Genomic DNA, 27,393 nt, shown 5'->3' on the forward strand with positions numbered 1-27,393 from the left:
GCTGCAAGTCTCAACTTTACCCTGTGATCCAAATGTCTGCCTTAGTCTAAGACATTTCTTCGTATCTGTGACTATACGCGGAGCTCCTAATCACTAAGGTAGAAGAGAAAGAGGGGTCTTAGAATGAAGTGGAGACTGAGACAGAACATGATACAGGGACAAACAATGGGACTGGTGTCAGAGAGAGAGGGAGAGACACAGGCACAAATATTCCATCTGCTGGTTCCCTCCTCGTATGATGCAATGGCCAGAGCTACACTGATGCTAAGCTGGGAGCCAGGAGCTTCCTCCAGGCCTCCCATGTGTGGCCCCAAACACTTGGGCCATTCTCTGCTGCTTTTCCAGGTGCATGAGCAGTGAGTTAGATTGGAAGTGGAGCAGACAGGACTTGAACTGATATCCATACGGGATACCAACATCACAGGCAGTGGCTTTATTACTACACTAAGAACCAACCCAATGATAATCATCTTAACCTTGAATACATTTAGACTTTCTTCTTTTCATTCTGTTAAATTTATGTTTTTTTATTTGAGAGAGAGAGAGAGAGAGAGAGAGAAAGAGATTTCTTCCATCCACTGATTCACTCCCCAAATGTCCTTAAAAAAATCTGGGCCAAACTGAAACCAGGAGCCTTGAACCCAATCGAGGTCTCCCAGTGGACAAAAGTAACTTAAGTATTTGATCTATTCCCTGATGATTCCCAGGTTGCAATTAGTGGGAATCTGGAATCAAAATCAGAGCCAAGATTTGAAATTATGCACTCTGATATTATAATAATCTCTATGATCATTATCATTGTGTTATAATCCAGTCTAAATTACTTAGGAAACCTGATATAGACAGGATGCTAAAATGAACGCTAGAGAGATGGAAAGCTGGCAGAGACTTGCTGAAAAATAAATCCATTTTTTCTTCTGGTGCACAAAGGGCAATAAAGACCTCTGTGGCTTGCATAGTCATCCATGCATGTGACACTTGGCCATCCCTGGGGGACACCTGATACCTGCACCCTGGCCTACACAGGAGCGATTGCCCACTTTGCCTCACCCCAGTAACCCAGGGACAAGCCTGCAGGGCGGATTTCCAAGCCTTCAGAACAAAGGACTCTCACAAGCAACAAAACCTGAACTGAGTGCTGTGGGGAAGCCATGGGAGGCCTGGTGGGGGAGGTTATCAAGCACAAGGAGAGGAAAACTACAGTGGATCTCTGCTTTTCTACCACCAGGAGGACCCAGCAATCTAGGAACACCGACTGCCAGCCCAATCAGCCAGGCCTGCTGCTTTTAAGCTCCTTTTGTCTTCTTGTCCTCTTCCCTCTGAGAAGACTGAAAAAGTGAATATGTAGCAGAAGATTTCTCGCTCAACTATGATTCAGGAGAAAGCTCAGCCACAGAACAGGTCAGCGTGGCATTGCCTTAGAGAAAAAAGACTTGTCGAGGCAAGACTGCAGATAGATCCACCCCAGATTTTCAGAGAAGGCACCTCCTTAGAGTCAGACACTCTAAGAGCTCCGAAGTTCAGGAGGCAACCATCAGCTTTGATACTGATCCCCAGCTACGATGTGCTCAGCAGACCCTTTGTAAGTAAACCAGAAGCTTCTCTACAACATGACCCACAGGGACAATGCAGGTGCTGTCTACAGCTGGAAGGTGGTGACCATCCTGGTTGCCCTAAGCGCAGAACTCCGATTTCTGGAGGCTGGAATACAACTTCGAGACAATGGCTATGACGGAGTCCTTGTGGCAATAAATCCTCGGGTACCTGAGAGTCAGATCCTCATCTCAAACATTCAGGTGAGTGACAGCACCATTATCCCATTGAATCAGATTGGTAGTTTTCTTTATAAAGCTAACAACCATGCCTGGTTTGTATGTGAGCAGTTTGAGTAGAGCAGCACTTGAAACGGGCACCCAGAATTACAACATGACCAAGATCACTAAGGGTTGATCTAGCCTAGCCTCTTTCTGTTGTCATTGGTCACTACTAACTTTAGTCTTCCTGTTTTCCTGCCTTAACTGTGTTTGGAGTAGCAAGGAAGAAAAGTAACAACCCACTGCAGAAACAATGACTAATTTTTTGATGAGTAAGCAAGCTAGTGCTTATTAAAATCTTCTTAATGAATTCCATCCTGAGAGTGAGAATTATCAGCTAGAGAAGGTGAGAAGTCATGCAGAGTGCCAAAGAGCAAAAACCTTTCTGCTCACCTAGCTCTTCTTATTTATTTATTGTTTTTATTTACTTTGTTATGGCAAGGGAGGATCATTACTCAGCAACTTCCTTTGATATTGCTTGGATGAAATCAGTATGGCCATAGGGTGTGGGCTCAAACACATCCACAGGTGTGATGTAAGAAGGATTTGTTCTGCCAAAGCTTAAACTGCTTTAAAAAAATCAGGAAACTTATGAAGGCAAGTCCAGACACTCAATTAGTATCCTAAAATCTCTTCCAGAAAACCTTTTCAAATTCTTCACTTCATAGATTTTTCCCAAAGTAAAGTGTTTTCTCTAAAAACATGAAATAATAACAGAAAACCAAAGCATAAAGAAGTGCCAAGGGATAAAAGCAAGTTTTCTTTTGTCCATCCTAGGAAATGATAACTGAAGCTTCTTTTTACCTATTCAATGCTACCAAGAGAAGAGTTTTTTTCCGGAGCATACAGATTTTAATACCTGCCACATGGTCAGCAAGTAATTACAGCAAAGTAGTGCATGAATCATATGAGAAGGTAAGAATGAGAGATTTCATTCGGTGAGCTTAAACTTTTCCTCCTGGAGGGGAAAAAAATACCAAAGTATGTTGTGCTTAAGCCCTGAAAATGAGGATTTAAGCAAAAACAAACCACTTACATTGATGCAAAAGTGTTAATACTGGGCAGAATGCTGTTCAGAAAATAAATGAATAATGTGTACTTCAACCACACAACTGTACTGTTAAGGCATTTTCATTTTTAAAACTTAAAAAAGTGAGAGCAAAATAAATAATTGCAAATTAGATGATAAAAATAATTGAGTAAAATGCCTTTGTCCACATAGCTTCTCAGATGATCGCGTTACTTTATTATTTTCTTTAAAGATTTATTTATTTTATTACAAAGTCAGATATACAGAGAGGAGGAGAGATAGAGAGGAAGATCTTCCGTCCAATGATTCACTCCCCAAATGACCGCAATGGCCAGTGCTGCGCCAATCCAAAGCCGGGAACCAGGAACCTCTTCCAGGTCTCCCACATGGAAGCAGGGTCCCAAAGCCTTGGGCCATCCTCGACTGCTTTCCCAGGCCACAGGCAGGGAGCTGGATGGGAAGTGGAGCTGCTGGGATTAGAACTGGCGCCCATATGGGATCCCGGGGCGTTCAAGCAGAGGACTTAAGCCGCTAGGCCACGCCATCAGGCCGGATCGCTTTACTTTATAATTCAGTCTTCTGTCTGAAGTTTGTAGCTGAGAACCAAAAATCAGTTTCATGCTGCTGAGGATGAGCTGTGATGTGACCAAGCCTGGTTGTAACCGTCTTCATTTCTGTCCTGTCAGAAGCAGTGAGCATGCACATCTACACAGAAACGGGGGCCACCCACACACAACAATGCGACTGTTCTCATATCATGGTGAAAATTAATGGAATTTCGCATTGGTTCAAATCCAGGATGCTGCTTTAGAACAGTAAAGCAATAAGAATGCAGGAAGTGTGTGTGTGTGTGTGTGTGTGTGTGTGTGTGTGTGTGTGTGTGTGTGCTGGGGATGAATTATGTGTATGGGAGGGTGGGGTGGAGGGCTCTTTTTCTCTCTCAACCCAAAAGAGCTTAACCTTAAGGACTCTCATAAATTTCAAATCATGGTTAACCATGGCAGCATATGCTGAAATATACACTATGAATAAAGGTTACCTGAGTTGGTTTAAAGATATATTTATTTATTTGAAAAACAAAGAGAAAATTTCCATTCCTTGTATTCCTCCCTCAGATAACAAAAGCCAGGTCTAAGCTAATTGAACAGAGCCTAAAGGAGTATGTCCTATTACATAGCACTGGTGAAATAATCTGTGGAAAGTTGTTTATAAAAGCCTGAAACACTTTATAGTGCTGTCCTGAATGAGGTATAAGTGCTCATAAAATTTCCTCCAATATTTTTATTATACTTCCAATATTTTTATTATACTTCCAATATTTTTATTATACTTCCTTTTACAATACCAGACCATCACAGTCCTTATTTCTTACAAAGATATGTTAATCTGGAAATGGGAAGGTCAAATGAAAGTACTGTAAATTAGCTGAGCTCTTAAAATAGGAATGTTTGTACAAGTGCTGACTATCGATTTTTGGCTGTAAGTGAATTCTAAACTCCATGGGCAAGGTCCCCCCACCCCTTTAATCTGTTTTTAAATTAAAGCGTGGCTTTGCACTGGGAAAGGCACAGACCTCAAGTGTATTGTTCAAAATGCTTTAACAAAAGCACGCATTCGGTCACCAGCATCATAGTCCCAGGGGCAGGGTCTTAAGGTGGCACTTCTGTTCATGCAGGCCAATGTCCTTGTGACTGACTGGAATGGAGCACATGGAGATGACCCATTTGCCCTGCAGCACAGAGGCTGTGGACAGGAAGGAAAGTACATTCATTTCACACCTGCCTTCCTACTGAGTGAGAAACTTACTGCAGGCTATGGCTCACGAGGTAAGTAGTGCCTTTCCAGTGATGTTTTGATCTTGCAACTCTAAGTGTTTTGTCATCCTCTCCATACAAATACCACATTCTACACAATGTATTTTATAAAATTCTTCATGAAACTATCGAATCTGTCCTTGCCCTTGTCACCATAACATGGTGATAATGCTTGCACAAACATGGCTTCCTGAGCACCTCTCACATCCATGAGCATTCACAAACTTCCCCTAAGATGTTCATCGTGGACAATTCCCATCCCTTTATTTGTCCCAACTCCAAAAACTGCACAGTGTGCCACAGACTGAGTCAACTTAGCAAGTATCATTGGTTTCTAGAGCTTAACACAATTAAGAAAGGAAGGAAGGAACCAATGAGAGAGAGAGGGAGAGAGAAAGAGAGAGAGGAAAAGAAGGGAAGGAAAAGGAAGGGGACGGGAAGGAAGGGGGCGGGAAGGGAAGGATTATGTTTTGGGAGAGGATATTATTCGGAAAGCTTTTGTGGAGAAGTCAATTTCGATTTGAATTTGAAAAGAAATGTATAATTTAGAGGCTTAGAAATAAAGTTGTAACTGATTTGATGCTTGGGATGGGGAGTTCCATGAACCAAGAGTTGGAAATAAACATAAGCATGAAGAATAAGGGATACAATAGAAGAGAACAGACCACCCAAGCTGGAGAGGAGCTTCCTCCTTTCCTGACCCTTCAATTTTAATCATTTCTGCAGACAGAAGAATTCTCTACCGAGGAAAAAGGCATGCTTGAGTAGCACTGAAGATGACAAAGGCTCAGTTTGCTTGCCCAGATATATTTCTTCTTTTCCCAACGCCTGAACCTAATGACTTCCGTGAAGTGAAATAACAGCCCATTAGGCAGCTTGGGGAAGCAGAGGTGGTGGGAATCTTCACTAGCTCCACAAAGACGTGCAACTGATTTGCCTGTATGTGTCCATATTGTCACATTATCTTTTTTTCTTTTGAAAGATTTGTTTATTTTTATTGGAAAGGCAGATATACAGAGAGGAAGAGAAACAGAGAGAAAGATCCTCCATCCAATGACTTACTCCCCAAGCAGCCGTAAAGGCCAAAGCTGAGCCCAACTGAAGCCCGGAGCCAAGCTCCTCCCGCGGGTCTCCCACGCAGGTGCCAGGTTCCAGGGCTCTGGGCCATCCTCGACTGCCCCCTCCTCCACCCCCACCCCAGGCCACAAGCAGGGAGCTGGATGGGAAGTGAGGCTGCTGGGAGTAGACCAGAACCGGCGACCTCATGGGATCCTGGCACGTGCAAGGTGCGGGCCCCAACCGCTAGGCCACCACTTTGGGTCCCTCACTGCCTTTTTATGATGTTGGGGGTAGAGTAACAGGAACTGGAAGAGGAAAGTGGAATAGGTAGTTGGACTTAAACTCTTAGGAGTGAGTTCCTACAGAGAACTTATGTTACATTTTCAAATGCTTAGCGAGGATCCTCACTGAGATGGTAGGAGCTCAACAGCCAGAGTTCTCTCTTCCTCAGGCAGAGTGTTTGTGCACGAGTGGGCCCATCTCCGGTGGGGTGTATTTGATGAATATAACAATGACAAGCCTTTCTACATAAATGGACAAAATCAAATTAAAGTAACAAGGTTAGTACTTTTAGTCATGTTTAAATTTGTCATTATTTACTTGATTCTAAAATTAAGTTTATAGTGACAGCTTAAATTTAAACAAGGAGGATAGCTTTCTACTTAAAGTTTTTTAAGTAAGTAAATATATGTGTGGTTCAATAGATAAACATTATAAAAGATTATACCTTAACTGTCTGACATTACCCACTGTCTTAAACCTGTTCCTCCCATAAAAATACCTGGATTCCCAGAATTAAAAAAAAAAGACTCATAAAAAAACGAAATGTGAGTTTTGGGAGAGAAGTTCATCCGGAAAGCTTATGGAGAAGAAGTAAATTTTAATTTCAATTTTGAAAGAAGCATAAGATTGAGGTAACCTTTTTAATTAGTCTCTCTGGCTTTTCTTAGTTATTCAAACTCAAATATGAATATATAATTTACCTTATTCTGTTTAAAAATAGCTACATAGTATTATACTATGTAAAATTAACCACAATTTATTCAACCAATCCCATGTTATTGGGCAAATGTGTTGTTCTCAGTATTTTGTTACTATCAGTAAAGCTACAAAGCATAATATTGTACATATGTTATTTCTCATGTACACAGGCAGGTAGGTATGTGTATATATTTAATGCCTTCAGAAACAAATGGGTCAAATTTGTAACTGCAATTTGGATAAATACTATCTGATCCTTTCCTGAAAGTTGCACTGTTTTTCAATTTCGTTGATGTTTGTAATTCTTATTGAAGAAAGAAGCCTTTAAATCTCATTCTCTGTTCTCCTAGCTGTGCAATGAAATTAAACTCAAAAGAGCTGTGTTATAATGGTGGTCTTGGGCTTCCTGAGCCCCCCACAGGTCATCTGGGTAACAGTGAAAGCCCCTGGCAAGCAGGCCCCTTCTTTCCAGGGCTTTTAAATTCAACAGAGTGCATTTCCAAGATACATAAACTTCTTAATAGAGCAGTTTTTGCAATGTTTTATGTGTACCTAGCAATCTACTGTACTTCAAGTAAATAACTATGTAAGATAGTCGAAAACTCAACTATTTCTAAAATAAACCCAATTTCAAGTCTCTCTGTTTTTAGGTGTTCATCTGACATCACAGGCATTTTTGTATGTGAAAAAGGTCCTTGTCCCCAAGAAAACTGTATCATCAGTAAACTTTTCAAAGAGGGATGCGTTTTTGTTTACAACAGTACCCAAAATGCCACTGCTTCAATAATGTTCATGCAAAGTGTGTCTTCTGTAAGTATGGCCTTGGAATGGCAAAAATCCTGTAAAATTTCATCCTTGGTTAAAACATATGGATATGCTTTAAGTATTTAAACTTCAAAGCAATCAAAGCTCACTATGTTTTACTTTCCTTTTTTTGTAAAGATTTATTTACTTGTTTGAAAGGCAGAATAACAGAGAGAGGAAGATACAAAGTAAAGCCTTCCATCTGCTGATTTACCTCCCAACTGACTAGAACAGCCAGGTCTAATCCAGGCTGAAGCCAAGAGCCAGGAACTCTCTCCTAGTCTCCCTCATGGGTTGCAGACCCCAAAATATTTGAACCATGTAGCTCTTCCTTCCAGCGGCTTTAGAAGAAGCTGGATCTGAACTGGAGCTTTTGGAGCTTTCAACCAGCACTCAGATGTGGGATGCCAACAACACACTCAGAAGCTTATCCCACTCTACCACAAAGCTGAGCTCAAGGGTCACTACATTTTAGAGCCTAGGACACCTTAGAGTTCATCTAATTTTTTATTCTACAGAGCAATAATTTAAAGTCTCCCCTCAAGATAATTACCAAAATACCTTAGAAAAGTAATCATTTGTTCTCCAGGAGAAGTGAGTTATCTAGATGACTCTGTATACTGTAAAATTAGTTGCTTATATGGTGGGGTTCCTTGTATCATTGCATAGGAAGATGATGAGGGCATGATCAGGAGGGCAGTATTGGGGTCAGTGGTTAAGACCTTAGTGAAGATGCCGTTGTTGCTTGTCTGAGGACCTGGCTGCTGGCCCCAGCTTCCTGGTAATGTAGACACTGGAAGGCAGTGGGCAGTGGTCAAGTAGTTAAGTTGCTTCCACCCTCATAAAAGACTTGGATTCACCTCAGCTGCTGGTTTCAGCCCAGCTCAACCTTAGCCCCATAGCCACCTGTCATGGGCACTTGGGGAGGGAGCCACTGGGAAGGAGAAAGCTTTGCCTGTCTGCTTCTACCTCAGTCCCCCTGGCAAATAATATTTTTTTCAAACACATTGGATTAGTAAGAGTGATATACTTTTTATCTACTCTTACCTGAGGTAGCAAACCACTCTATTTTATTTGCAATTCCTAATTCTCTTTTATTTTACATAGTATAGAAATTAAATGGAAAGGCGAAGTCTCACACAAAGCCTAATAACCGTTACTCTACGCAACAGAAACTCAGGCGTATTAGTGAAAAGACATATTGTAGCATCTAATTCCAGAACACTGCTTTGGAAACCTGTATTTAAAAAGCGTGTGATAGCTATTGTGTGAGAGGTCTCTTCCTCTCTTGCCAGTTCATTTTCACTGTGAGAGAAGCCATAAAGGGAGTGGTGAGATTCTCAATGGAAGCCTGCCTTGAGAACAGGGAATCAGAAAGAAATAAGCTGTGTGAGTGAGAGCTGTAATCTTTCTGGGTCACAAAAACCGGCAAGGCCTGTCTTTGGGTCACCCCTCTATGGGTTGAGCTGTACTGTGCTTGGCTGGGTTGGGCTGGCCCATGTCCGTTGGATTAACACATTTTGCTGCTTGAAGATGCTTTTTTAAAATTCAGTCTAATTTTAATCAAGACTCCGAATTGTTTTGTAACTTGACGATGAGTTTGCCTGTTTCTTGTCCCATTCACTATATTCTTAGTTGCTAGCTTATGTATCGATGCCAACTCAATTTCATATGTTTGGTCCCATTGTTTATAATAAAGTACAATCTTTGTGATCAACATCCAGTCAGAATAAACTTTCACAGTCTCTTAGCCATAATTTGGGGAAAGAGAGATAAAGGAAATTAAGCCAAACCAGCTTTAACCTATTTCCTTGCCCAACTAGCAAGCCGCAGCTGCTTCTTCAGTGAAATCAGAGGAGAGATTAGAGAATCTATGATAGAGAATCTGTGACATTTCTTTAAGATCTCAGAGTCTATCCTGTCAGCAGACAGTATGGAGGCCTGAAATGAGACAAGCGGTCCATTCCGTTCCTTGGCAGTGCAAGCCACATCTTTAAGTGGGTGCTGACACGGATTCATGTGTATCAATTGATTACGCTACCTCCGTATTTTAAATTAGGAAAAGGAAGTGTCAGGAAGTAGATTTAAGTTGTATTTTTTATTTATTTATCTTGTTGTTACAAATCAATATTTGAGCTAAACCAATAAGTGGTGACTGATCAATAAATAAAGGTGCAGCAGTCATTCACTATTGATTCTATGGAATTGTCTAACACAGATAACATCTCCTTGGCTGTTTTCTTAATACATCATGCTGAGGAAGGAGGGAGATCATTTTGTTTTCTTAAGGCTAAGGTATACATACCTGGTCTGCTTTCTGTTAGCCAAGTGCAAACAAACTTTTAATGAGAATCAGCATCACCCAGGTGCTCAGGTGTCAGAAAAGGATGCCAACATTTATTTGCAAGCCAGCTCTCCTTCTTGAAGGAAAGAAGTGCTTTGTTGTAACACTTCCTGGTTTGCTGTTCTGTCTGCTCACCTTGTCTTTCTGTCCAAGCTACATGAGAATGAGAAACATCTCCAGTACTGAAGGGGTGCTCTTCTCAGCCCATCAACTTTGCTCTCTTTGCAGGTGGTTGAATTCTGTAACACAAGTACCCACAACCAAGAAGCTCCTAACCGCCAGAACCAGATATGCAGCCTTGCAAGTGCCTGGGACATAATCACAGCCTCAGCTGACTTCAACCACAGCACTCCTCTGAGGGGGACTGAGCTGCCACCTCCTCCCACATTCTCCGTTGTGCAGGCTGGCGACAAGGTGGTCTGTCTAGTGTTGGATGTGTCCATCAAGATGGCAGAGGTAGCACTTCGAACCAAAATGATTGCAAATCATTTATCATTCCATTCTATTAGTTCTTAATTCTTATTTAAGAGGGTAAGGATAAGGATGGGAGATGCAAAGGTTTGGAACAATCACAACTTATTTTCATGGAGATGGGAAAAAAATTCAGAATGTGTCCCAGAAATCAGGACAATGCAGATAAATGAACTACACAGATAACTCCCAACCTTCATTTTTGCCATTGATGACAACTTGTTTCCCACCAAGATTACTTTATGAAGCCCTGATACATAAGAAAAACTCTTGCCACAGCGACTTTGTGTGAACAAACACATTGGTAAGCAAGCATCTGTGGTTGAAAACAATAGGTGGAATTTGCAGTGAGCTTGACTCACATTGTGTGCATATGTCCTGTAACCTTACATGTACATGACCATAGCTCTGTCACCCAACAATCTAGCCAACTCCCAACAACCTGTACAGAGACTTCAGCTCTGAATATGTTCCAAGGCATAGTCTCTGATACCAGGCAGATGTGCTTAAATCCTGCCTCCTATACTGTCTGTGTAATTGTAAGCAAGACGACCTCTCTGAAGCTTAGCTTTCTCATCTATAAGATAAAATTATAATACTGGCTTCTGTAAGAATCAGCCATTACACCTTTAGGAAACTTGCAAACCAATTGGTAAACACAGGTATTTTTAAAATTTAAAACTGTGGTCCCGGCTTGGCCTAGCGGCTTAAGTTCTTGCCTTGAACACCCCGGGATCCCATATGGGCGCCGGTTCTAATCCTGGCAGCTCCACTTCCCATCCAGTTCCCTGCTTGTGGCCTAGGAAAGCAGTCAAGGACGGCCCAAAGCCTTGGGACACTGCACCCGATTGGAAGAGGTTCCAGGTTCCCGGCATCGGAGGATCGGCGCACACCGGCCCGTTGCGTCTCACTTGGGGAGTGAATCATCAGATGGAAAATCTTGCTCTCTGTCTCTCCTCCTCTCTGTATATCTGACTTTGTAATAAAAATAAATAAATCTTTCAAAAAAAAAAGAACTTAAAACTGTATATCTTACAATTAAGTATACTAAACAAATGTATTAATTGCTCAAAATCCATCATTTCCCAGTTTTTGTCTTTAATACTAGCTTTACTATTATTTAGATCTAGGATTTGGCTAGAAGTATTTTTACATTTTAAGTGGCGAGGAAAAAAATTCTGGAGAATAATGTTTCTTGACACATGAAAATCATATGAAATTCATTTTTCAGTGTCTAAGAAAAACAACGTATTTGTGAATGTACTATACCACCCATGGCCATTCTGGTGCTATAATGGCAGAGTTGAGTAGTTGCAACGGAGAATTTCGGGCTTACGAAGCCTGAAGTACTTGCTATCTGGCACTCTAAAAACAAAACAAAACAAAACACAATCTGCAGAATCCTAATCTATATAGTCTTAGGGTTATTTCTGATTTATTCTATCTGTACAGGTGTGTTACTGTACTCTTCTTTCCAACTCTGCATTTGGTGATGTTACATTGTTAGCTTGAAGTCAGCAATGGTGGGAAACTTTACCCACAGCAAATGGCAACTGCTAGAGATCAGGGCATGCTCCTTCGTATCTTCCTATTTGCCTTCCTTCCTTACATCCCTCTCTTCTTCCGACTCCCTACACTCCTGTTTGTCATTCCAAAAAGCTAAATTTTAAATACTTGTTATCCTACCACTGCTTATATCATATGAATATTGGCGGAGAATAAATGTGATAATAAATGTGAGGTTTTCGGTTCATAATAACTTATAAGTGACAGCTTTTATTTTGATTGTATTGCACAGGGAAGAAGAGCATTTGAGCTGCTCTGGTCTGTGCCTCATTAGTCCTAGAATATTTGCCTCTACATGGAGATGTGTATGGGCAGGGAAGGGGTGCTCACCTGAAATATTAAGAACTGTGCTGATGGGATCAGCAGCTGGATAATTTTATAGTACCATCTCTCTGCCAGTGACTAGGACAGGCTTTTCTCAGTCATGATCTCTGGGTAATTATATGGGCTACTTGCCCATGTTGAGTGAAAATGGATGGAGTCAAAAAAAAAAAAAGATAGCTGCACTTAAGACATGAATCAAGCAGGAGAGAAATAAGCCCCAAGCACAAACTTACTTCAAAGTCACCCTCCCTTTTCCTGCCCGTACCATCATTGATTCATTGTACCCATTCATTCATTCATTTATCAGGTGCCTATGCTGTGCTGGCCTGTGGGATAGAGATTTGGAGAACAGGGCCTCTACTCTAAAATGCTTGGACCTAATGAGGGAGCCATACATGTGAATAAATTTCACAAATTCTCACAAATGTTCCCTGCTATGGGAACATTTAAAAAGGCAGCATCTATTGCTGTAGAATACAGGGCTCAAAGTAGACTTTTACTGAAAAGGATGAACTTGGAGCTGAAGGATAGTAGGTGCTTGTTAGGTCAGCAGGTCAATGCAGGAAAGGAAACAGTGTCTGTAGTGGCCAACAGTTAGAAATTAGGAGGACTTATTGAGAGAAAGGGGACTGATGGGCATGGCTATCATTAACATTGGGTAGATCTGAGGAAGAGGCAGTAGAGAAGGAGACCTGGTATGGATCTGAATGAGATGTGACACATTGACTATTAGGTTCTGTTTAAAGATATGGAAGCCGCTGTCAGAGGAGTAGTAGATCTCTGGCACACCTGTTTGGAAATAGAGGTCATGGTTGGAAAAGATGATGGCAATAACTATTGCATTCTGAATTTTACTTAGTTCCGTTTTGCAAATGAGAAGACAAGTAAAGAAAGAATTTTTCAATCGTCACAATTTCAACAGGCTAAAGGCAGAATTCAAGTGCTTATTTTGCAGACTCTACTAAGTGCTGTAAGAGAAACAATATTTAAGAAAGTTGGAGCGTGTAGTTTGAGTTACCTGGTAGATGATGAATATGAAACACAGGCCCTGGCAGGAAAGGAAGTATCCAGGTTGGACACAGGGGTCAAAGACATCCCCGAACACATGGCCCTTGGAACTCAGCTTGCTGCTGCTCTCCCTTCTTCTGCAGTCTTCCAAATGACTTTAGTGAATTAGTAGGTGGCATCACCTACCCAAAGCTGAGCGTGAATATTGCATTTGGTGAGTGCCTCATTGTATAGATGCATTATGATATACTCACACATCTTTTAGTTGATCTTCAGGGAAACTTTATTTTACTAAGAAAGAGGAGCCAGAATTGTGGCAAACTGGTTTAAGGCTGCCATCTGCAATACCAACATCCCATATGGACACTGGTTCATGTCCCTGTTACTATACTTCTGATCTAGCTCCCGGCTAATAACACAAAATTTTATTTTGTAAAAATTGAACCAAAAATTGAACAAACAAGATCCAGCATTATGTCACTCAAAAAAGTATGACCCGATGTTTCTGCAATATTAGCTGAGATATTTGTTAATTTAAGTCATCTTACTCCTACTTTCAGCTACCGATCAAATGTTCATATGTGCTTTCTCCTTTTTGGGACATAGGCTGACAGACTCCTTCGATTGCAGCAAGCAGCAGAATTTTATTTGATGCAGATTGTTGAAATTCACACCTTTGTCGTCATTGCCAGCTTCAGTAGCAAAGGAGAGATCAGACTGCCGCTCCAGCAAATTAGCAGCCAGGATGATCGCAAGCGGCTAGTTTCCTCTCTGCCCACAGCTGTGGCTGCTGAAGCAGAAATCAGCATCTGCTCGGGACTCACGAAGGCCTACGAGGTGCAGTAGAGAATCCTAAGTCTCAATCACCGTGACTTTTCTTTTCCTGCTTTTTGTACCTGAGCTTCCTTCTCATTAGGGTCAACCTGTTGCAAAGTGCTCAAAGCATTCTTAACTTTTAGAGTAATGATATATGATTTTGAAAGTCAGAAGCCATTACTCACCGTTGTGCTCTTTGTGCTTGCCAAAGTACTTGGCATGTGACAGTTGCTTCATACATACTTATTTAAGGCTAAGGAAATTAAATAACACCTGGACACTTTCTAAACTGTCCCCATTCATTCTGAGACAGTCTGGCTGTGGCCATTGTTACTGTCTAGACCAGCACGTCTGAGTCCATCCAGGCCAAAGGTGTGCTTCAGGACTGACAGAGTTGTCTAAATCAGCACAAGTCTGGATTCTGCATGTGGAATGTAGCCATGCAGCAAGCATCTGATTTGCAGTGAGACACATCAGCTATGGTCGCTGCTGCCTACAGGCAAGCGTTCCTTAAGCTGGTCTGCCCACTGGAATCCCCTGGGAGCTTTAAAGTTGCTGATGACTGGGTCCCACCCCTAGAGATCATAGCTTAATTCATCTAGAGTGCGACCTGATCACCAAAATTGTTCAACTCCCCAGCTAATTCAAATGTTGAGAAGCATTGCTCCAGACCCCTTTACCGGTCACTCTCTGGATCTCAGAGGCAAGACTCTCACATGTACTTATGGCCTCTATGGCAGACACTACTCTAAACTGGGGATGCATCACACTGCTTGCTCTATGGGGAGCTACAGGGAACCTCAAAGAGGCCTATGCATTTACTGTGTAAAATGGATTCTTCAGCTCCATTTCCTTTCAAATGACTGATGCTTTATGTTCAGGAGGTGGAAAAACTGAATGGCAAAGCTTCCGGCTCTGTGATCATATTAGTGACCAGTGGTGAGGATGAGCACATCGGCAGCTGTTTACTCAGTGTGCTCAGCAGCGGCTCAACCGTCCATTCCATCACACTGGGGTCATCTGCAGCCCGAAACCTAGAGGGATTGGCACATCGTACAGGTCACACACTTTGTAAAACTTGTCTTTTTAAAAATATTTTATTTGAGTGGCAGAAAGAGAAGGAGAGGAGAGAGCCTGAGAGAGAGAGAGAGAGAGAGAGAGAATTCCCATATGAAACTGGGAGCCAGGCTTAATCTAAGTTTGGCATGGGGGTGTCAGGAACATGATGACTTGAGCCATCTCCTACTGTCCTTCTGTCCATCAGGATCTGCATCAGCAGGAGTGGAGTCTGGTGCTGGGTGTCAACCCTAGGCGATCAGAGGTGGAACAGGCATCTGAACCCCAGGACAAACACCTGCCCTAAAAACTCATCTTTTAGATCACGTCCTTTGAAAGTAAATATTATAAAGCACCACCACAGAACTCAGATTATATGGCTTAATTGAGAAGATTGCCTTAAAAAGCACAAAAATCACTGCTAAAATCTGTAATTTGGGCTTTCTGTTTTGTTTCTATTTTTTCTTTAGTAAGTCTCAATTTTCCACCGCTAGCAATATATACAAATGTTTTTTAAAATCATTTTTTTGTTAAAGCAGCATTGAACATATAATCATGGAACTAAATATGACGTTTGAAGATTGAATCCACTAACATCAATGATAAAATATAGAATTGTCATATATATAAACATATTCAATCTAGGTGAGGCACAGAATTTTATTTTCAGTAAAAATTGAGTATACCAATTTGCCAATTGAAAAATAGGATTTATTGAATTAGTTTCAGAAAAATATGCTTTCTGAACATAATTATAAACAGTAAGGTAAACAGATAGCAATCCAGCTGAGATAGAAATTGCCTCAAACTGTTCAGTAAGTGTTTATTGGGTTCTAGGCCCTGATCCCAGAAGCTGGACAGAACAGACAGAACCAGCCCTGGGGCCTCTGACCATGTGGTGTGTTAGGATGCTATGTGAAGCCCACCAGGACAAGTCCTGCTTCCCCACACCAACACCCTACAGCTAAGAAAGCAAGTTGGAAATGATATGACATTTTGTCTTATTTTATCTGTTTTAACAGCAAGCATCCCAATCATATATTTCAGGAGGTTTAAACTTCTTTGTTCCGGATCAATCAAACTCCAATAGCATGATTGATGCTTTTGGTAGAATTTCCTCTGGAACTGGAGACGTTTTCCAGCAGAGTATCCAGGTCAGGATTTCCTGAGTGTTACATTTATGGAGGGGCGGGGTGGTGGATGAAAAAATAATATGAGAAAAAGTAAAATCTCTTGATAAAGAATAATAAAATGACACTTGTTTTAACTGTAACAAAATATTTGTAGCAACTGCACATATGTAATGTATAATGCTCTATTTCTGCAATGCATTTTCACAAGAAAAAGTTATTTATATAAACAGTATATGTCAGAATTAAATGATTTTGATCTTTGTCGATGCTTATTTTTCATAAATGAGAAAGAGAAAGGACTGTTTATGCACTGGAAATCTCTTTAACAGATTGAAAGTACAAGTGAAATTGTCAAACCTCACCATCATCTAAAAAACTCTCTGACTGTGGATAATAGCGTAGGCAACGAGACTGTCTTTTTTGTCACATGGCAAACCAGTGGGGCCCCTGAGATTGAATTATGTGATCCTGTTGGAAGAAAATACCACACAAACCATTTTATCATCAATCCAGTTTTCCAGACAGCTAGTCTTCGGATTCCGGGAACTGCTGAGGTAGGTGCTATGAGCTTATTCATGGTGACGATGAGCCAGGCATATGACTTTCAACTGGATCATGTGATCAATGCATTGAATATGGGAACATGTGTTCTAATGCTCTATATTAAAACAACTTTAAATTTATGAAGCAATTTTTGACTATTGAAAGCAAGAGAAACAACTAAGGTATGCACTGGGTAAAGACTTTGCAATTCAGGGATGGAAATGAATGCTTTTCACAGCTAGTCCGAATAATTTTTCTAGTGTTTATCTTTATTTAATAATCTATACGCACATATTTGTCTCTGTGCTGGGAAAAAAATCTACTTAGAATTTATGATAGGAATACATGCAATGTGTTTGTGTTTGAGCACCTACTGTGTGCTGGGTCTTGTTCTAGGTCATTTGCAATAAAATGCTATAATGGGAGTAAGCACAGGATATTATCAGAGCATACAGAAGAGACAAAAAGAGAATGCTTCCTGAAAGTAAAGGCTCCAAAACAGAAATATGGCAGATAAGAAGGCTGGTAGGTGTGACGATATTCTAGTTATAGGACAACAGCATACAGAAAGGTTTGGAGAAAAAGAACCTGGCTATTCATAGAAGTGTGAGTAGCTGAGTATAACTGAATGACAGAATAACCTGAGAAGATAGTAGACAGGAGAAAGCAGAAGTCTTATCTGCAAGGGCTTGGCATGGCTAAAAGTGGGTAGAGCTTTGAATATGGAGGGGAAAGGGAACCATTGAGGATTCTAAAGAGGGTTGTAAATTGACCACATCTGTTTCTATATGCCTGGATCCCATGCTTCATCACAACCTGCCTTTGCCAGCCTTGTTGGCAGCCTCTTAGCTGGTATCCTTGATTTGTACCTGGCACGCTCCTCACCTCCCCCACTCTTATCTTCTATCTAAGTAATCCTTCTTGAGCATAACCCTGTGACCCACCAGCCTCCTGATCAGAAACCACTGGTGCCTCAGGATAAGATCTGAGTGGTTACTGTGACACATAAATAACTCATGTTTTGTTTTCTGCCAAAGATTGTTTTTTACTCTTGAGATTATCTCTTCTCCTAATCATCCTACTTCCTACTGCTACTGAACATTTTTCTCCAAATCCATCATGTTATTTTCACACCCACATTCAAAGTCTGTGAAACTTTACATACCTCTTGTTCCCTTTGACCACTTAGCTTCGATTAGATGCCATGTAACAGGGACATTTTTCATGTGAAGGTTCTTGCCATTGTTCTGTTACCCAGCTTGAGCCAAAAAAGAGAACCGAAGGAAGATGGACAGGCAGAATAATAATACGTGATAAGTGAGCTGAGGATAGGAAGATGTTTAATGGATTATGGCTAGATAGACGGATGACTAGATCTTGATGGCTAAGCACTTGAATCTCTTTGAAGATGTTTGTTTGTTTGTTTTACGTATTTTACAAAACAAAAAGTCTTTGTTTTGCAGCCTGGACCTTGGACTTACACACTGAACAATACACACCATTCTCCTCAAGCTCTGAAAATGACTGTGGCCTCTCGTGCCTCCACCTCGGCTGTGCCCCCGGCCATTGTGGAGGCCTTCGTAGACAGAGATGACACCCATTTTCCTGACCCTGTGATGATTTATGCAATTGTGAGAAAGGGGTTCTATCCCATTCTTAATGCCACTGTAATTGCTACAGTTGAGCCAGAGACTGGGCAGCCTGTTACACTAAAACTTCTTGACAATGGAGCAGGTGAGCAACAAGGAATGTTATAGGGTCATCGTCTCCGTGTTCTCAAGTGATGGTATGCAGTAGTAGCGACATGAACTCTACCTGTAAAATTCCACCAACCCCATTATTTCTCTGATTCAAACTTTTCCAATCCAAGGGACTCCTCTAAGAAGCTAAGAGTGAGCACCATTTGGAAGAAAGTTACTTGGTGCCTTGGTCTGGGCTTCCTTAAGACCAACGACACTGTCCACTCTTACTTCATGTGATCCCATGCTTATATGTCCTTAGGACATACCCTATTCCTTCCAGGATTCACCAGTTTATGAAATAATCAGACAACTAAAATAGCAAATGGAACTCAAAAAGAGAGATATAGCGGCAGATCATTTCTCCCCCTCCCACCCACCCACCAATCTAAGTGTGTGTGGGGGGGGTGGAAGGAAATTGAATGTGTGACTGATGCGTTAGGCCTCAACTATTTTTTGGGCAGGTAGTTGAGTTGATGAAAACACAGCACAATTAGTGCCTTTATAGTATGTGATTTAGTTCTCAGCAGAGTAGAGCAGCAAGCCTAGTGGAATCACAGTATGGATTTCCCTACTGGGAAAACCAACCAGCCCAACTCCCAAGCTCTTGTTCTGCACACACAGAGTTCAGAGCCTCATTGTTCTACAGGACAGCCAGTACAGTACAAGGCCAGGAAAACAGCAGCACTTGGACTTTTTCCCACTATTTTTTGACTTTTAAAAATAAACTATTTTGTTATTCTACCTTTCTATTCTTTTTTTCCCCCTAAACCAAGTACTCAGGATGAGAGTAGACCTAAAAGGGTTATGTTGGCAGTCTCAAGTGCTTCTTCTACTAAGAAGATTATTTCTTTTTCTCTGCTTATTTTTTGGTCTTTGGATTTTATTTTCCCCCTGTACGTCAGGTAGGCAGCCTATTGGTGTCTTATGACATCTACACATGGCATTTATAAAAGAGAAGTTCATTCAAAAGCTTTTCATTCAGCTCTCTCTCTGAGGGAGAACAGAGGAGTCTTCATGTTGTGCCTATTGGAAGGGAGCCAGATGAACCCCTGGGTCTGTGCTTGCTCATCCACAGTCCAAAGTCGTGCACTTCACAGAATGCTTCTTCTTTGCCACAGTCTCTGCACTGGCTTGGAAGAACAAACCCTGCTCTCCTAGGCAAAAACGCTCGACTCACTTCCATGGTCTTCTCCCTGGAACCATTCCGTGCACTTCATATCTAAATTTATACCCAAATGAAAGCAACAATGAAAGTAGTACTTTAGCATGAAAATGTGACTTTGGTTTCCTCCTCTATTTATTTCTTTCATAATGATTGAAAGAGGTGTAATTGTAAGTGTGATACGAAGAAAATTTCCTTTGCATTCTCTCAGCAAATAAACGCTTTCTTATTACTAATCATGGATCACTAAATACAATTTTTCTGTTTTTCCTATAAACACATTTTTTTCAATGAGGTGTTTCAGCTCTTCCTATTTTATTTGACTATGTCCCCACCTTTTTCCTTGTAGGAGTCCTGCTTCTGTAGTAGAGAAAGGGAATTCTAGAAAACGTTAACAACATAGAATACTGGCTTACAGGATGCTGTGTGTTGTGAGAACTGAACTGATTGCTAGGATACAAGAAACTTATTATCCCATATGGCCAGCAGTATCTGAATGGTGAATGCCATCTATACTTGAACTAAGCTGGATCTCCCATTGCTGTCTTGGGATCTAGGACTTCTGCCATTCAGCGATGGACTTGGCTTGCAGATGAACTGTGCTCTGAGGAAGAATGAGAAAGGAAGAACATCTAGTATGGACCAAGCTTTCAGTATGCCCCCTGAAGCTTAGGCACAATGGGCAGAACTGCAGCCTGTCCAACTCCAGATCAGCAAGCCCCTGGGAATCTAAAGCAGCAGTTTTGTTTACTTTCCCATGAGGAAATTAAAGAATTTCACATTATTGTATCATTGTTTGGCCACCATAGTTTTTATCCATAAACATTTATCATATAAAAATGCATATATTTATATATATATTCATATCCTGGGGAACAGAATAACTTTTATTTCAGAAGGATCTGTGATCATAATCAATTTTAAAATTGTGCTTAGTTTCATAAAAGACTGATATTCTGTTCAGTGGTAGGGATGAAAGTACTGATATTCTGTTCAGTGGTAGGGATGAAAGTACTTTAAAGATGATTTTTAAGGTTTTTAATACTGAAGTAGGTACAACTGATTCATCTTTAGAAAACAGTTTTCAGAGGTCAAGTAATGACAGAGAAATTATGGCATTACCAGTTTTCAATCTCTTACCAATATCAAAGCAGCTATGAGTAGCTATGAGCATGACAACACACACGAAAATGCAAAGAATGAGGGAAATGCATTTTATTTTTATTACCTTATGAGTTTTGTGACTCAATAATGAACTTTGATGACACATGCTGACATTGAATTTTGGTGTGTTTATACAGGTGCTGATATTATAAAAAATGATGGAATTTACTCGAGATATTTTTTCTCCTTTGCTGTAAATGGCAGTTATAGCGTGAAAGTACATGTCAGTCACTCTCCCAGCACACATATCCTAGCCCACTCCATTCCAGGAAGTCATGCTATGTACGTACCAGGTTACATAGCAAATGGTAAGCGTCATGACCACTTTTATTTGAATAACATGTTTGTGTATGTGTGTGTGTATGTGTGTGTGTGTGTGTATGTGTGTGTGTTACAGAGGCAGAGATGATAAAAATACATGGAATTTCTGTTTCCATATTTAACTCTTTATAATTGAGTCAGTGTGTAATCTGCTGCCTATCTTGTCAGTCCTTACCGATTCTTGGGTAGTAGATATTGGGAAGGCAACAGCTTATTCCCACAGGATACTCTTCCTGCCTTAATTTTTTTTTTTTTTTTTTTTTTTGGCACTTCAACCTGAACTTTAAGGTTTATTTGTTTTCTTTTTTTTTACCTTTTATTTTTTTAAAATTTATTTATTTATTTTTATTACATTGCATTATGTGACACAGTTTCATAGGCTCTGGGATTCCCCCCCACCCCTCCCCAAACCCTCCTCCCATGGTGGATTCCTCCACCTTGCTGCATTGCCACAGTTCAAGTTCAGTTGAGATTCTTTCATTGCAAGCATATACCAAACATAGAGTCCAGCATCTTATTGTTTCCTGCCTTAATTTTAATCATTATTTTGACCTTTATCATGTGACTGCTTCATTGGAATTACTAACAGATACACAGACACAGAGATTGCTTGAGTTCTCTCAGTTCTTAAACCTGTGTTTCATCTATAGCAGTTTGACAAAGACAGAGGCAAAAAGTCATTAACAGCTGAAAGACGAAAAAAAATAACCATCACCCCAAAAACGTGTTCGTGATAAAGATAAACTTGGATGTTACAGACATCTGAGCAATTTCTGAGTCTGACTTTCTTTCAGATAAAAATGTCAACTAACTAGAAGAGAAATATATTTTTTCTTTCTAATGTCACTTGTTTTTAGTTTCAGGTGGAAGGTGATCTTGGAAGTCAAAGAAAAAAATCTATCATTCTGTAGTCTTTCAAAACTGTCAAAACATTTCTAAGCATTTTCATTTCCAAAACTTCGTATTATTTATGTAAAACTACACATGTGTTTTGACAGCTGTGATCAATCATTGGGACTATTCTACAACATGATTCTAACTTTCTTTGTGTACTTTCCACTACAATATAGTTAAGATCATACAAGGGTTTTGCATTTTCTGACCTTTTTTTATGTCACATAGAACATAGTTTACTCTCATGTCTACTTACCATAATTTAGATGATTTCAAAACTAGTGTCAATAAACTCCCACAGCAACATACTTTGCATAGATATTATTTTTGTATAATGTATGTAATATTTTGTTTCTAAATGGATATTCCTTTTCTAACATATATGTAGCATTTCTGAAAGATGCTAGATGACAGGCTTAATCCTATCAACTTGGGATACAAAACAGAGGAAGAATTTGATTTTTGTCAAGGAGACTTCAGATGGTCTGAATATCTTTTTAAAGCCATGGATGCAAGTATCAGTACTTACAATACAGTAATATTAGAAGTATTCAAGATGGTTTAATATACGCACTGCATCTACACCTTTGAGAGTGCACAGAAAAGAAATGTTAGGTTTCTTTTTGCTTGCCTAGTATACAAAACTATTCCCTTTATCAACTCATCTTGGGGCAGTGACCTTAAGGAATCCCATCACTGAAAAACAGCAGCTGCTCTATTTCTGTACCAGCAAATAAATCTCCTGACACAGCAGCAACTGTATCCTTTACCTCCCAGCGGACAGTCACTCCTGTACTCCTTCTCATCCAGTTCCCTGCAGTTATCCTGACCCTGGGCGCTAAGCCTTCCCACCTCCAGTTGACTGTTCTGTTCTCTGCCATCTGAGCTCCGCTCTGACCACTCCACTGGGCTTGCTGTGACCCTATTCCCAAGTGGCCACCTGGTTCCCAATTCTCATTCTCTGAAATTTTTGCTCAGTCCTTTGTTCCAGCACCTTCTTGTCTGCTGGATCTGTAAATGTCGGCAATTTTCAGAGCTCAGTCCTAACCTTCTCATGCTGCCAGCTGAGCGTCAGTGCCTGGATTTGAAACTGACTCCCCGCATTTACTAGGTGTGTAATGTTGCAAGTTAGTTAACTTCTGTGTACCTCACTTTACCAACTGCAAAAGTGTGGGGTAGTAATTGCACCCCATTCATTGTCTTGCTCAGAAAATTAAATATCTGCTACATCCAGAGTAATTAGAGTAATTACTGGCACAGAGTCATTCTGGTACATTGTAGGTACTCAAAAATTACGACTTATCATCAGTATCTTTCTGCTTAGCCTACACCTCCTCTCAAATAGTTAATCTGCCTTCATTGTTCCATATTTGAATCCACCAACATTTTCTTCTAATTTTGTCTGAAATACATTTTTTCTTGCCTCCCCCACTGCTACCATCTAGCCCACCTGCTATCTTCTCTCCACCTGAATTTTTTAAAAAAAGATTTATTTATTTTTATTGGAAAGTCAGATATACAAAGAGCAGGAGAAACAGAGAGGAAGATCTTCTGTCTGTGGATTCACTCCCCAAATGGCCACAATGGCCAGAACTGAACCAATCTGAAGCCAGGAACCAGGAGCCCGGAGATTTCTCCAGGTCTCCCACTTGGGTGCAGGGTCCCAAGGCTTTGGGCCATCCTAGGCTGCTTTCCCAGGCCGCAAGCAGGGAGCTGGATGGAAAGCGGGGCTGCCAGGATTAGAACCGGTGCCCATATGGGATCCTGGCACATTCAAGGCCAGGACTTTGGCTGCTAGGCTACCGCGCCGAGCCCCAATTTTGTTTTTGTTTGTTTGTTTGTTTGTTTGTTTGAGAGTCCAACCATCTGCTTGTCACAATGCCCACAACAGCTGTAGCAGTACTGAAGTCAATGCTGAGAGCCAGGAACTCCATGTTAGTCTCTTCCGTGGGTTCCAGGTACTTGACTCACCAATGCTGCCTTACAGGGAATATATCAACAAAATCTGGCATCAGCAGCAGAGCCAGGACTTGAACTCAGGAACTCCAGCATGGGTTATTGTTGTTTCAGTGGGTCTTAACCACCAGGGCAAACACCTACTCTGACCTGAACAAAAGAATGGCTGCCTGAGTGGCCTCTTTGCTACTATTCTTTAATCCACTCTCCACCAGGTAGCCAGAGTGACTTTTATTTTTTATTATTATTATTTTGAATTACTTAATTTATTATTCCATGATACAGTTCCATAGGCTCTGGGATTTCCTCCCTTCCTCTAATCCTCACCCCCCCCCCCCACACAGACTAATTTCCTCCATGTTATTACAATGGTATAGTCTTTCACAATCAGTCATAAGTCCATCATTGTGCTATTTAAGTTATCTTGACATTGTAGGCATGGACAATGCAGGGAATCCAGCATGCTATTGTCAAATTTCATTCAACAGTTTCATTGGGAGTCCAACTTCGATTTGGAGGTAGAGATGAACACTGCATTGTATCTTCACATCTGTATGTGATAATCTGTACTACATAGTTACTATACTTACACTTAGATGAAAAACTGTAAAGCAAAATTTACAATAGAGAGAAAAACAGAACATTTACAGTAACATGAATATCATCACATCACTGTCTGCTTCTCTGTAGGATGTAAGATTAAAATCTAAATCCAACTACACTGTCCTGTATGGCCCTCTCAAACTATCCTCCTTATTTCTTTGTTTTGCTGGTTTGTTTTTCCTGGAAAACTCTTCTACAAATTGCAGTTCTTAAGCAAGCTTACTTTTTACTGGAATGTTCTACATCTGTTGCTTATCTACTTCACTTCAACAACTTTCAGGAAACATTTAAAAGATTGCTTCCTTTATAATCAACCTAAATGATACACCTGTGGTTTTTCCCTGCCTCTTTTACATCTTATCACAATGATAAATGTGTGTTATTAACATGATTAATTTGACTATAAGTTCATGAGGGATATTATTTGTGATAACTGGTGTAGCATGTGTGAATGGATGACTGACTGAATAAACAAGCTCAGTTTTTCTAAAGATACGTCAAGAAAAGGGCTTTGGAAATGGTACTTAATAATCTGCCACGAACAAGCTGTTCAACAGGGATGTAATTTGTGAGTTTTGGCTATTTTCTTTTGTGTCCCAGGTAATATTCAGATGAATGCTCCAAGAAACCCAGTACACAGCAAAGAGGAGAAACAAAAGTGGGGCTTTAGCCGAACAAGTTCCGGGGGCTCCTTCTCAGTGCGGGGAGTCCCAACTGGCCCCCACCCTCATGTGTTTCCACCATGTAAAATTATTGACCTGGAAGCTGCCAGAGTGGAAGAGGAGGTGACTTTATCCTGGACAGCACCTGGAGAAGATTTTGATCAAGGCCAGGGTAGGTTTGCTGACATCATCACACGTTTTTCACCTACTAACCAGCATTTCCTGTAACTGAAAGGCTAAGCTGGGTGAAACACCTTGAGAGTTCAGAGCTGAAAAAGCTGCAAAAGGTTGTCCTGAGCAGCTTTGCATTGCTGCTAAGGCAGCGGTTCCCAGAGGCCAGCAAGTGAGTGGGGCTAAGACTGGGTTAGTTGCAGCTGCTGATCCTACAAAAGTCTTTCTTGCTGGCAGACAGAGAGACACAGATCTCTCTGCAGTGGGAAGAGAACATGTGCTTCCAAATCCTAAAGGTGATTCATCTTCTCAAAGTAGGACAATGGATACCATTCGTGATTTTTACAAGTCAGGTCTAGGGAAGAACGTCCCGTAACTCATACAAGCCCTGGATCCCTGGCCCCTCTCACTCGGCTGTCCTTATTTATTTATTTTTTCTTTTAAGGACTTGGGAAGCCGTCTCTTGAATTACGGCTGCCTTATCCTTTCTGGCGTGGACACTGATGAGTGCTACTTTATATTTTCCTTTTGTGAGGCCTCTGCTAACATTCATGTTTCCCCCTTGTACCGTCTTTCTTTTTTCCTAGCTTTTTGTCTAATTATCAGAACACAATTTATTGAGACAGTTAAATTTCTTTCAACTAATTTGAATGTCATCTTTATAATGACCCAAGTTACTGAACAGATTTTGGTCTATGCTTGGATTTACATCTATTCAAACTCGAGTAGATGGTGGCTTTTGCTATTGAAGTATTACAGTATTTTTCTATTTAATAAGGTTAATCCTTCTCCCTAGTAACTGCTTGGATTTTTATATAGCCACTGTGAATATTGTAAAAGGAGGAATTGCAAGCATTTTCATTTTATTCATTTGAGAGATAGATAGATAGAGAGAGAGAGACAGAGAGAGAGAGACAGAGAGTGAGCCCCTTCCAAAAGATAATTTACTCCTCAAAAGCCCAGAGCAGCCAAGGCTAGGCCAGGGTGAAACCAGGGGTCAGGAAGTCCATTCATATCTCCCATGAAGGTGACATGGTCCCAACAATTTGAGCCATCACAAGTACACGTAAGCAGAATGTTGTAATAGAGGCAGAGCCAGCGCTGAAACCCAGATATGTCAATGAGAGATGGGCCTCTCAGGTGATAACTTGACCACTGCACCAAATGCCTGCTCCTATTGGCCTTTTTAATAGAATCACATGAAATTCACAAGACAAGATGGGGGAAATATCTTTATTATTCTAAATCTGGCCTTTCAGAAAATGTAAGTGTTCTTGTTTAAGTTTCAAGGCATCCTAATGAGATATTTTAATATTTGTTCATATTCATATTTCTGGTTATGTTTAAAGTATTTTATTTTGTTGTTATTCTCATTCATCATTACTAATAAGCTAGAGAACTTAAGTTGATATAACCATCTCATTGTATTTCTTAATTTCAGCTACCAGCTATGAAATAAGACTGAGTAACAGTCTTCAGAATATTCGAGATGACTTTAACAATGCTGTTTTAGTGAATACGTCAAAACTAAGTCCTCACCAAGCTGGCACCAGGGAGTTATTTACATTCTCACTCAAATTTTTCACAAATGGATCTGAGTATCAACTTCGTGAAGAAAGCCACAGAATTTATGTGGCCATACGAACAATGGATAGGAACTCCTTGAAGTCTGTTGTGTCTAACATTGTCCAAGTGTCTCTATTTATTCCTCTGAATTCTATTCCTGTACTTACCAGAGATCATCTTATACTAAAGGGAGCGATTGGTTCAATAGGAATGGCTTGCCTTATTATAGTTATAGCACATTGTGCTTTAAATAGGAGAAAAAGAGCAGACAAGGAAGAAAATGGAACACAATTACTATGAAGAACCCTACAAACCCTACAAACCATGTTCTTTCATAGATGTAAGACCTATGACTTTCATACTTTGTAAAAACTCACCAGTAACATCAA

General features: G+C 40.6%; 1 protein-coding gene across 1 annotated transcript; it reads left to right on the plus strand.

Moving 5' to 3' along the window:
• The first annotated feature begins 1,256 nt into the window (after nucleotides 1-1,256).
• On the plus strand, nucleotides 1,257-27,393 carry LOC101530597 (calcium-activated chloride channel regulator 2). The gene is made up of 14 exons (XM_004582080.2): nucleotides 1,257-1,796; nucleotides 2,592-2,729; nucleotides 4,520-4,670; nucleotides 6,169-6,277; nucleotides 7,349-7,508; nucleotides 10,075-10,302; nucleotides 13,822-14,052; nucleotides 14,913-15,090; nucleotides 16,135-16,241; nucleotides 16,550-16,774; nucleotides 18,227-18,497; nucleotides 20,969-21,139; nucleotides 25,206-25,439; nucleotides 26,880-27,393. Exons 1-14 carry the CDS (start codon nucleotides 1,611-1,613, stop codon nucleotides 27,302-27,304), a joined length of 2,814 nt encoding a protein of 937 aa, XP_004582137.2. The 5' UTR covers nucleotides 1,257-1,610; the 3' UTR covers nucleotides 27,305-27,393.

The sequence above is a fragment of the Ochotona princeps genome, chromosome 2 (genome assembly GCF_030435755.1).
Source record: "Ochotona princeps isolate mOchPri1 chromosome 2, mOchPri1.hap1, whole genome shotgun sequence".
Taxonomy (NCBI): Eukaryota; Metazoa; Chordata; class Mammalia; order Lagomorpha; family Ochotonidae; genus Ochotona; species Ochotona princeps.